This window comes from Mustelus asterias, chromosome 3, assembly GCF_964213995.1.
Source record: "Mustelus asterias chromosome 3, sMusAst1.hap1.1, whole genome shotgun sequence".
Taxonomy (NCBI): domain Eukaryota; kingdom Metazoa; phylum Chordata; class Chondrichthyes; order Carcharhiniformes; family Triakidae; genus Mustelus; species Mustelus asterias.
The window spans coordinates 132,024,778-132,037,430 of NC_135803.1; the positions used below are offsets into that span (position 1 = coordinate 132,024,778).

General features: G+C 47.2%; 1 protein-coding gene across 1 annotated transcript in view; it reads left to right on the forward strand.

Moving 5' to 3' along the window:
- The first annotated feature begins 10,909 nt into the window (after positions 1-10,909).
- Positions 10,910-12,653, forward strand: part of LOC144484921 (uncharacterized) — a 28,603-nt gene continuing 26,859 nt past the window's right edge. The window contains exon 1 of the mRNA XM_078203284.1: positions 10,910-11,382. Within this exon, the coding sequence (XP_078059410.1) occupies positions 11,298-11,382 (85 nt within the window). The 5' untranslated portion in view covers positions 10,910-11,297. The remainder of the gene's footprint in view (positions 11,383-12,653) is intronic.

The window sequence follows — 12,653 nt, forward strand, 5'->3', positions numbered from 1 at the left end:
GAAGTTTCATTAGCACTATTGTATTGTACGGCAGTAACATATTTTCTCCATGCTGAATTCATCATCAGGATTGATGCTAAAATAATTCCGCACCACTGTTTGCCTTCTTTCTTTTCAGACCTCACAGTGTGGGAGGAACTGCTGTGGTGAAGGTGACAGAGACATCAGTAGCCATCCTTTCTGTGGTTGACAGCTATTGTCGGATACACAAGCACACAAGGTTAACGTGAAGTGTTTTCCAGTACCTCAGCACAAGCCACTGCAGTAAATTGAAGAGAAACAAGCTGAATAATCTTTGTAAATATAGAACAACGTCACTGCAAGTTTGAACATTTCCATAGATCCAATTTCATTGCGCTTGTTAGCAGAAAGCCTCTTCATTGTCTTCCACCCGTATCTGAGCCACACTGAATGGAGTGTTATTCAATTTGCCATTCCAACGAATGTCAAATTTCCCAAGTGACATATGACTTAAAATTTAACTCTTCAAAGCGATTACAGATTTTTTTGGGAAGCGTATCAACAGGTAAATGTATCCTCTATCGGAAATGTCAGAGGGGAGTGCTGTTTGAACCCTTAGAAATAGATTAGAAATAATGGCCAGGATTCTCCCAAAAACATTCTAAGTGTCGAATTCACGTGAAAGCTGGAGTAAATCGTGCTTTTTTTTCAGCGGTTTTTCAAAATGAATCTCCCACACTCTGCGCACTGCAGATGTCACCAGCGTGAATCAGTCCAGAAGTCCGGGGACGGGGCCTATTCCCGATGAAGAGGCTGAAATCAGCGCGCTGAGCGGGACGCCTGCACATGCACACACCGCTGGGAGATCGCTAGACAAGTCCCCCCAGCATAGACACCGCTGGCCTCAGCCCCTCACAGACATCACTGGCCTCACCGCTGGCCTCAACCCCCCACAGCCATCGCTGCCCTCTCGCCCATCCCCCCACCCCTCAAGGAAATTGCTGGCCTCTCACCACCCCCACCCCACCCCCCCCCCCCCCCGCTCCCCCATGGACATTGCTGGCCTCTCACTGACCACTCACTCTTCCACGCACATCGCTGGCCTGATTGCTGGCCTTTCACCTCCCTCTCCCCCCCCCCCCCCATGGACATTGCTGGCTTCTCACCCACCACCCCCGCCACCCCCCCCCCCCCCCCCCCCCCCCCGCCCCCCGCCCCCCTCACCCCCATGGACATCATTGGCATCTCGGCCTCCTGATCCTCCAGTGACCCGCACATTGCCGGATTACTGCCTCCCCATCAACCCCCCCCCCCCCACCCCCCCTACCCAGCCACACTACCTTGTTGACTTAACCCAATCAGCACCTTTGGAGATGGCTCACCCTCTATTGAAACCAGGTTGCTTGTACATTTCTCACAAGTGAACATCAGCTTCCGAAGTCTTCTTTGAAGTGAGTGCTATGTTGCGCGGGCCGCTTTCCTTCCCTTCCTCTAATGTCCGTTCTTTTTTACAGTCTTGGACCCTGAGGAACCAGGGTGTTGACGCCCCCACTCCGCTGCTTCCCAACCAACTACCCAGGACACCCCGGACACCTTGGAGGGAAGCCCTGAAGGACTTTCTGAGGACAGCACCAGTGATACGACACAGGCATCAACCACACAACCCACCAACACAGAGACTGTCACAACAGTAGGTCATGTTAGTGCTGAAGCTTCTGGGTCACGAACTGGTGAGCATATCACAGCTGCTGATGTACATCGGGTGGAGGCAGGCACATCCGAAGGCTCGGGCACACAGAGGTCTGCCGGAGGCCCCAAGTGGCCCCAAGCCGGATGCCGGGCCTCAGGATTCGTTTGTCCTGAAGCTGGTGGAGATGCATCAGCAAACCCAGGGAGTTGTGGATGGGTTGTCAGCAACTATGCTGCAACTGTAAGGCTGTTTAGAAGAGTCACAACAGAGTGCTGTAGCAGGAGGTGGTGTCGGCACAGTGTGCAAACCAGGCCAACACTGCAAGGGTGGCGTCCGCAGTGGATAGTCTGGCTCAGGGATTAGGCCTCACGGGTGACATATCCAGGCCATCCTGGAGACACAGCGGGCCATGGCAGAGACACGGCGGGCCACGGCTGAGGGTATCGCTGGTATCTAGGAGGCACATCGGGCGTGGCCACAAGTGTCGGGGGCCATGTTGGAGACACTGCTGGCCATGCGGGAATGGCGGTGTGCGCTCAAAATCCAGAAAGTGTGATTCGTGCTGGCGAGTTTCGATCTTCCTGGCCCCTCCCGGTGGAATGGCGCAAAACACACCGTGGGACTGCAGTAAGCTCATTTTAATACATTAGTGTGTCATTAGTAAACACTCTCTCTGGGACTTCCCCCCATCATTGAATCATAGAACACCTACAGTGCAGAAGGAGGCCACTCAGCCTATTGAGGCTGCACCGACTCTCCGAAAGAGCATCCCACCCAGGCCCTACCCTCGTAGCCCCACACATTCATCCTGCCAATCCCCCTAACCTACATATCCTGCGCCACTTAGGGGTCAATTTAGCATAGCCAATCCACCTAACCTGCATATCTTTTGTGGGAGGAAATGGGAGCACCCGGAGGAAACCCATGCAGACACAGGGAGAACGTGCAACCTCTACACAGACAGTCACCCACGGCCGAAAGCGAACCCGGGTCCCTGGCGCTGTGAGGCAGCAGTGCGAACCACTGTGCCACCGTGCTGCCCATACCTCACTGGATATTCAGCGGGCACGAGCGTGATGTCACGCTAGCGCCATTTACAACAGCTCTACATAAGGGTCACACCTGGCATCTTCACCTCTGAGGGGGAGTTCAGAGGTGAGTTCGGTTCAGGAGACACCAGAGAGGACGCGGGGGACACTGATAAGTGACACTTGAGGCCGGGGGTGGCGGGTCTCAAAATCCTCATATCAGGGAGGAGAAGGTCCACAGGGGTCACTTGCAGGCCTTATGAGCCCGGTCAGGTCTTCAAAGTTTTGGTCGGGGAACATGTGGCAAATAGTGACCACAATTCTGTTAGCTTTAGGATAGTGATGGAAAAGGATGAGTGGTGTCCCAAGGGTAAGGTGTTGGATTGGGGGAAGGCTAACTTTATTGGGATCAGGCAGAAATTGGCAGCTCTTGATTGGGAGAGGCTGTTTGAGGGTAAATCCACATCTGGTATGTGGCAGTCTTTTAAGGAACGGTTGTTAGGGCTACAGGACAAGCATGTGCCTGTAAAAAAGAAGGATAGGAAGGGTAGGATTAGAGAACCGTGGATAACCAGGGAAATTGAGGGACTGGTCAAAAGGAAAAGAGAGGCGTATGTTAGGTCCAAGCAGCTAAAAACGGAGGGAGCTCTGGAGGAGTATAATGAAAATAGGAAAATACTCAAACGGGGAATTAGAAGAGCAAAAAGGGGTCACGAAATGTTCTTGGCAGACAGGATTAAGGAGAATCCCAAGGCATTTTATTCATACGTTAGGAACAAAAGGGTTGTAAGGGAAAAAATCGGACCTCTCAGGGACAAAAGTGGGGACTTATGCTTGGAGCCCAAAGAGGTAGGGGAGATCCTAAATGAATACTTTGCGTCGGTATTCACTAAGGAGAGGGATGTGTTGACTGGGAGTGTCTCGGAGGGGAGTGTTGAACCGTTGGAGAAAATCTCCATTACAAAGGAGGAAGTGTTAGGTTTGTTAGAGAATATAAAGACTGACAAATCCCCAGGGCCTGATGGAATCTATCCAAGGCTGCTCAGGGAGACGAGAGGTGAAATCGTTGGGCCTCTGACGCAAATCTTTGTCTCGTCACTGGACACAGGTGAGGTCCCAGAGGATTGGAGGATAGCCAATGTGGTCCCGTTATTTAAGAAGGGTAGGAAGGATAACCCGGGTAATTATAGGCCGGTGAGCTTGACGTCCGTGGTGGGGAAGTTGTTGGAGAAGATTCTTAAAGATAGGATGTATGCGCATTTAGAAAGGAATAAACTCATTAACGATAGTCAACATGGTTTTGTGAGGGGGAGGTCATGCCTCACGAACCTGGTGGTGTTTTTTGAAGAAGTGACCAAAATGGTTGACGAAGGAAGGGCCGTGGATGTTGTCTATATGGACTTTAGTAAAGCGTTTGACAAAGTCCCTCATGGTAGGCTAGTGAAAAAGGTTGGATCCCATGGGATAAAGGGGGAGGTGGCTAGATGGGTGGAGAACTGGCTTGGTCATAGAAGACAGAGGGTGGTAGTGGAAGGGTCTTTTTCCGGCTGGAGGCCTGTGACTAGTGGTGTTCCGCAGGGCTCTGTATTGGGACCTCTGCTGTTTGTGATTTATATAAATGATCTGGAAGAAGGAGTAACTGGGGTGATCAGTAAGTTTGCGGACGACACAAAACTGGCAGGACTTGCAGATAGTGAGGAACATTGTCAGAGGCTACAGAAGGATATAGATAGGCTGGAAATTTGGGCAAGGAAATGGCAGATGGAGTTCAATCCTGATAAATGCGAAGTGATGCATTTTGGTGGGAATAATGTAGGGAGGAGCTACACGATAAATGGAAGAACCATAAAGGGTGTAGAGATGCAGAGGGACCTGGGTGTGCAAGTCCACAGATCTTTGAAGGTGACGTCACAGGTGGAGAAGGTGGTGAAGAAGGCATATGGCATGCTTGCCTTTATAGGACGGGGCATAGAGTATAAAAGTTGGGGTCTGATGTTGCAGATGTATAGAACGTTGGTTCGGCCGCATTTGGAATACTGCGTCCAGTTCTGGTCGCCACACTACCAGAAGGACGTGGAGGCTTTGGAGAGAGTACAGAGGAGGTTTACCAGGATGTTGCCTGGTATGGAGGGGCTTGGTTATGAGGAGAGATTGGGGAAACTGGGGTTGTTCTCCTTGGAAAGACGGAGGATGAGGGGAGACTTAATAGAGGTGTATAAAATTATGAAAGGCATAGATAGGGTGAGCGGTGGGAAGCTTTTCCCCGGGTCGGTGGTGACGTTCACGAGGGGTCATAGGTTCAAGGTGAAGGGGGGGAGGTTTAACACAGATATCAGAAGGACATATTTCACACAGAGGGTCGTGGGGGCCTGGAATGTGTTGCCGGGCAAGGTGGTGGAGGCGGACACACTGGGAACGTTTAAGACTTATCTAGACAGCTATATGAACGGAGTGGGAATGGAGGGATACAAAAGAGTGGTCTAGTTTGGACCAGGGAGCGGCGCGGGCTAATTGTTCCTGGTTTCTCGTTTCAAGGCTTCATTCTACGATCATCTTGCTGGTGCCAGTACAGAGTGAGACTGCGGATAGTTGGGAACCTGTCTCGGGGGCAGGGAATTCATATGGTGTTCGTGGAAGTGGAAATGACTAGGGTTGGGAAGCATTTTCCGATCGGGGCCATTGTGATCTCCTGGACTCGTTTCGATCGCCTCAGGGGGTCGGAGAGGAATTTCCCAGATTTTTTTTTCCCCATATTGGCCCTGGGGTTTTTCACTCTGGGTTTTCGCCTCTCCCTGGAGATCACATGGTCTGGAATGGGGGGGTGGGGGTAAGTTAATAGGTTGTAATGAACAAAGCATCGTAGCTGTGAGGGACAGCTCGGTGGATAGGATATTGGTATGTAGATAGGCTGGAAAATTGGGCGGGGATCCTGGATTCAGGATTCAATCCTGGACCGGGGAGCGGCGCGGGCTTGGAGGGCCGAAGGGCCTGTTCCTGTGCTGTATTGTTCTTTGTTCTTTGTTCTTTGTTCTTATCTTCCCTTCATTTCTGGGTGCACCTTGTTTTAAACGGGATGTGAAGGCTGGAATGCAGGCAGTGCTTCCCGAGTCCTCCTTCCTAGGTTTCTATCCATATCACAGTTGAGGGCATGCCCTTAGTGGATAACTGAGTGGCTTGTTCGGTCGTTTCAAGGGGCATTTAAGAGTCAAATACATTTCTCTGTCACAGGTAAAGGCGGCAGTTTTACTTTCCTAAAGTGCATCAGTGAACCCGATGGATTTTTACGATAATGGATGACTTTTAATTCCAAACTGCTATTGAATTCAAATTCCACCATCTGACCTGGGGGATTCGAACGCAGGTACCCAGAGCATTGCCCCTTGTCTCTGGATTACTCATCCAGTGATAGTAACACTGTGCCACCGCCTTCCCAATTTATTTTTAGAATGCACAACCTACTTTGGTGACAGAGGGATTACTGATCCACAATTATCTTTGTTCATTGTTCATTTATTTGCTGATCCATTATTACTTAGGACTCATCAGCCCTCTGTAGCTCTAATAAAGGCTATAAGTGTTTTGCAATGTTATCACCAGACATACACTTATTCATCTAATTCATCCAAGTGCTATGATTTCTGTTCCCATTCAATTTTTTAAATAATTATTGAACAGAACGATTGAATAGACCACATTGAATATTAATGCCAATTCCCTGTCTCTAACCTGCTTTTAAAGTTACAGTGTTTATATGGCTGGCTCAGTTCAGTTTCTGGTCAATGATAACTTCTCGGATGTTGACAGTGGGAAATTCAATGATGGTAATGCCATTGAAGGTTAAGGGAGATGGATAGATTGATTTTCTGTTGACGGAGATGGTCATTACCTGCCATTGTGTGGCAGAAATGTCACTTGCCACTTAGCCCAAGTCTTGCTGCATGTGGACACAGACTGCTTCAATATCTGAGCATCCTCAAAACGAATGGTACTGAATGGTACTGAATGGTACTGAATGGTACTGAACACTATACAGTCACCAATGAACATCCCTCCCTGGATGCAAATTACTGCAGATGCTGGAATCTGAAACCAAAAGAGAAAATGCTGGAAAATCTCAGCAGGTCTGGCAGCCAGACCTGCTGAGATTTTCCAGCATTTTCTCTTTTGGTTTAACATCCCTCCTTGCTTCTGACCTAATGACAGAGGGAAGATTATTAACCAAGCTGCTTAAGAGGGTTGGGCCAAAGATACTATCTTGGGGAACCCCTGCAGAGATGTCCTGGGCCTAAGATGATTGGCCTCCAACAATTCTCCTTTGTGCTAGGTATGACTCCAACTAGTGGAGAGATTTCTCCCCAACTCCCATTTGTTTTCAACCTTGCTAGGGCTCCTTAATGCCACATTTGGCCAAATCCTGCCTTGATGTCGAGGGCAGTCACTCTTGCTTTTCCTCATGACCTCATCTCCTTCGTCTATGTTTGGATCAAGGATGCAACGCAGAACTGAAACTGAGCATAAGTGAGCAGGTTATCGATGCTTAAGTGATGCTTGATAGAATTGTTGATGACAGCTTCCATCACTTTGCTGATTATCATAGATGCCGGTTATCAGCCAAGCTGATTCACCCCACATGATATAAAGAAATGGCTGAAGGCAGTGGAAGAAGGAAAGGCTAAGAGCAGTAACAACATTCTGTCAGAAGAACTGAAGATTTGTGCTCCACAACTGCCTGCACACCTAACCAAGCTATTCTGGTACACAACAAATTCTGGCATCTATCTGGCAATATAGTTGGGGTGTGGAACAGACTGCCTGCAGTGATAGTGGAGTCAGACACTTTAGGAACATTTAAGCGGTTATTGGATAGGCACATGGAGCACACCAGGATGATAGGGAGTGGGATAGCTTGATCTTGGTTTCAGATAAAGCTCGGCACAACATCGTGGGCCGAAGGGCCTGTTCTGTGCTGTACTGTTCTACGTTCTATCAAGAGTGGGCTGATTTTTAGGGATCTCAGAAGCAGGATGGGGTGGATCATCCATCGATACTTCTGGTTGAGGATGGATGCAAATGCTTCAGCCTTGTCTTTTGCATTGACATGCTGGGCTGTCTCGTCATTGACTACCTCTTCCACCACCAGCGCAGAGTGGTAGCAATACGTACCATCCATAAATGCACTGTAGCAACTTACCAAACCTCCTTTGACTGCACCTTCCAAACCTGTGGCCCCCACCATCTAGAATGACAAGGACAGCAGAGCAAAGGGAATATCAACACCTACAAATTCCCTTTCAAGCCACATACCATCCTGTCTTGGAACTTTATTGCTGCTGTCTTACAGCATCAGGGACCCGGGATGAATTCCAGCCTCGGGTCACTGTGTGTGAGGAGTCTGCACATTCTCCCCATGTCTGCGTGGGTTTCCTCTGGGTGCTCCGGTTTCCTCCCACAGTCTGAAAGACGTTCTGCTTAGGTCCATTGGCCATGCTAAATTCTCCCTCAGTGGACCCAAACAGGCGCCGGAATGTGGATTTTCACAGTAACTTCACTGCAGTATTAAAGTAAGCCCACCTGTGACACCAATAAATAAACTTTATACTGCCTTATAACAATCCTGGAGGCTGTCTGCAATTCATATTTTGGAACTGATCTTGAAATGATCCTGTTGCCATTATATTGGATATTTATCTGGCGATCCATTTCTACAATTGTTTGATCATTCTCACCTCCCAAGAACTTTATTCAAACAGAGGAACTGCAAGCCTAGTGTATAACTGCTTAGGTGCAATTTGATACCTTGCATCACTGAATCTAAGGGTCATGGTGAAAAGTAAGAATAGCAGCACAGGAAGGGACAATGATGTGTGGTTCCTGCAGGAAGTGGGATCTTCAAGTGGCAGATGTTAACTCAGACAAATATAATTTTGAAAATCTTAAAGATTACTTGAGCTGGAAAGGATCTGAAAGTTCAGAGAGGGAGAGTGAAATGAACAGGAATAACAAATCATTGATTATTGTTCCAGGATATTTTCAGCCTTCACTTATTGATTGGGAGAAGGAAGAATTAAACAAGAGAAAAGGAATAGAATATTAAAATATGTCCAGCTCGCCTTTCACCAGCATGATGTTTGTCCAAAATGTTGTGACATTGCAATAATGAAATAGTGTAAATTAGTTCAAAGTGAGCAGCTTGAGAGTAGTAATATGATTGAGTTTAAGGTCTAAATATAAAGTGAAAAGTTAGTAAAAACCAAAGGCACAGATTGGAATGAGGTAAATTCTAGAAAGATAAGGGGCTGATTTCTTAGGGAGGTGGAAAGCTCAGGAAGTATGAAGTGAGCGACAGACCCTATTCCCATCCTCAATGATCTCATATAATTGGTGGGATGTCAGGCCAGTCACATCAACCCAGCTGCTTTGTGTAATTTCTTGTGGACAGGTGAGAGAAGTGAACCAAACTTCTTTATCCTCTCACTATCTGTCCGAAAGCAGAAGTGTTTTTGAATTATTTTTAAATTTGGCTGATAAACATAGTAAGTGATAGCCATTCGCTGGTTCATTCCTCAGGGCAATGCCTTGACCAACCAGAGTCAAGCTGCCTGGTTTAAATTTTCAAAGAATGCTTGGCAGTTAACAGTTAGTCATCCATGAACTGGTATCTGACAGCATGCACCATGGCAATGCCTCTACCAATGTGTCCACTTGCCAACCTTTCATTACTCTTTTCTCAGAGAGTATGAAGGTATTGTTTCCCTTGACAATGGTATTCTTGTGATTGTCCTGATGAATACAAGACAAAAAGCTTTGACAAAATGTCTTTCTTCAGCAATACTCAGGTTCTGTACTGTCAAACTACTATCTGCATACTCGGATTACTGGATTACTATACATACCTAAACTAATCAATGTAAATAATTAACAAACTTAAGCTTTTCTACAGTGGGGCCTGCGCAACTGAAGGCAGGGCCATAGTATAACAAACATGATTGGGAATGCACAAGAGGCCAGAATTAGTGGAGGGCCTGAAGGAGATTTAGGGGAGGTGATGGCATTATAGCTAGATTATTGATCAAACTCAGCTACCCCAGGTTCTGGGGACCTGGGTTTGAATCCCACCACGGCAGATGGTGGAGTTTGAATTCAATAGACAAAATCTGGAATTAAAAATCTACTGATGACCTTAAAACCAGTGTCGATCGTTGGAAAAACCCATCTGGTTCACTAATGTCCTTTAGGGAAGGAAATCTACCATCCTTACCTGGTCTGGCCTACATATAACTCCAGAACTACAGCAATGTGGTTGACTTTCAAGTGCCCTCCAAGGACAACTAGGGATGGGCAATAAATGCTGGCCAGCCAGCGACGTTTTGGCTGTTGGGCTGGGAATAAAGTGCAATGTTTCCCTCTGGCAATCATCATCTGAGTTGTGAACTCTACCCCAAAGCCGGATGGATGGCTGCAACGTAATGGAATATAGACTTACACTGACTGATAGAGATCTTTCAATTGTCATTGGTACAGCTGAGATGATGAAAGTGTAATGCCAGTGCATCCACGTGAGGGACACATTGCTGTATTCACATCCACGTTTTTGTTAAAAGTTGACGCTTTTTCATTTTAATTTTGTCACGTCTTTTTCTGTTATTTAAGAACTATAACAATGAAAGTCGACGCAAGCACAAAATAGGTGCAAAAACAACATTGTCTCAGAATGAAGAGTATTTGGAAGTAAATTGCAGAAGTGGCATAAATGGGGCAATGTTCAATCCAACGGTAGATGTTAACCTGAAAAATGGTTTTGTAGGCAATTGACCAGAGAGACTCTAAATAAAATAGACGGGGAGCAGCAAGAGGCAGCTTTTAGGCTGAAGATTAAACATTGGCAGGAAGGTCATGAGGCTTGCTGCGGCGAACCGTAAACTTAATCGATCTTTATCTTAGCATTGTTTTTCCGGTTTATGTATAAAAAATATTCTGATAGATACACCCCCGCTACCCCAATGTAAGACCATCTTTGCTCAGTTTCGGATTATGCAGCTCACCGTAACCCCCTAGCCTGCCATCACTGAAGAGGTGACAAAAAACATCCTTTGGTACAACTAAACCTTTTTTCGTTGACAATTCCCATCCAGAGAGAGAGAGCGGAATGTTAGTTTAAAGTGAAGCATTGCTTCATAGTGAAACCACAGCTTTGGCTCTTCCCCCTCCCTCCTGCTCACAAGTGATACTTGCGATAGTGTGTGTGGTGTAACGGGGCAGGTCACGCAACTTTTCGGATTGCTTGTGCCGGGTTCCATCGCCTCGGGTTAAGTGGCTGGGCAAAGACAGACAAATGGACCGCTCTTCACTCACCCTGTGATAACCGCGCTGGGGGTGGGGGAAGAGAGAGAATCATTATTTTAGTGTGTTTTTTTTCTCTCTCTCTCCAACACAAGGACCAAAAAGCTCCGGAAAGGAAAGGATCAGACTTTGAAAGCTCAGAAACACAACGACAACAAAAGAAGGAAGTCTCAGTTCTCGACAGCAAAAGGCAGGAAAGTGATCGGAACCGTCCTGAAACTAAGAGGGGGGACTCGTTGGGGTGGGGGTGGGGGGGCAATCAGTTTGTCACCTCGGATATGCAAACAACTACCGAAGCACCCTTTAATAACTCAGGAATTGGTGTATTCTCCGAAGATGCAAACAGCGTCCAGAATCATAAAGGTGAGAGGGGATATGTTTGAATTGTCTGAATACAGAGGCAGCACTTGCTGTCGATGCTGCATCTTTTTTTAGAGCAGGTCTCTCTCTCCCTTTTTGACGCCATTGCGAATATTTACCTAGAGTCAGTGTGATTTTTGCACAAACTGGGACAGGGATCTGGTCACAGTAATATTCCGGTCCACATTTCCCGCAGGAAGGATAATAATGTGCCCCGCTGTCAGCGAGTGAAATACTACAGCTTGCAGCAGCGTTTGTTACAAGGACAGCACAGTAAATCTCACCCCTTCACACGTTGCCTCCCGTTACCTAGTCTTTCAGAGGATTTGAAGGGGACGTTTGAGTGTCCCAGTTGCAAACACAATCGTCTTGTCACATTCGTAAATCTTTTGAGTTTTAACTTTTTAAAAGAAGGCAAAAATGAGAGAGGATTTTTTTTAAAAAGGAGGCGCGTGTGGATTAAGGTTTGGTTTCAAGTTATTACAGGTCAAGTTATTTAAATAGAAATAAAAATGATAGGAGTGATTTGGAAGACTGGGCTTGGTATCTATTGCAGTGCTGGGAGGGGGGGGGGGTAGGTGGTTGACGAATGTATCAGTCAGGTGTTGTTTAATCGTGACAATTGGTTTCAGAAATGAGTGTATCTTGTTAGTGTTTGGATACATTGGCGGTGTAGAGTCGTGAGCGCCGCCTCCCGATCAGCCTGGGGAAAGGCTGCAGATACCCATTCCACTGGAGAAATTGCTCCTCACTCCCTTCATTCCAAAGGCTCAGTTGATCCATAAGACCGTAGGATACAGGAGCAGAATTAGGCCATTCGGTCCATCGATTCTGCTCCGCCATTGGATCATGGCTGATAAGTTTCTCAATCCCATTCTCCCTCCTTTCTCCTCCCCTTTGATCCCCTCACCAATCAAGAACCTATCTACCTCTGCCTTAAATACACTCAATGACTTGGCCTCCACAGCCTTCTATTTATTTATTAGTCACAAATAGGCTTACATTAACACTGCAATGAAGTTGCTGTGAAAATCTCCTAGTCGCCACACGCTTGTTCGGGTACACTGAGGGAGAATTTAGCATGGCCAATGCACCTAACCGGCATGTCTTTCAGACTGTGGGAAGAAACCGGAGCACCCGGAGGAAAACTGCGCAGACACGGGGAGAACGTGGAAACTCCACACAGACAATGACCCAAGCCTGGAATCGAACCCGGCTTCCGGCTCTGTGAGGCAGCAGTGCTAACCACTGTGCCACCGTGCTGCCCAGGATGC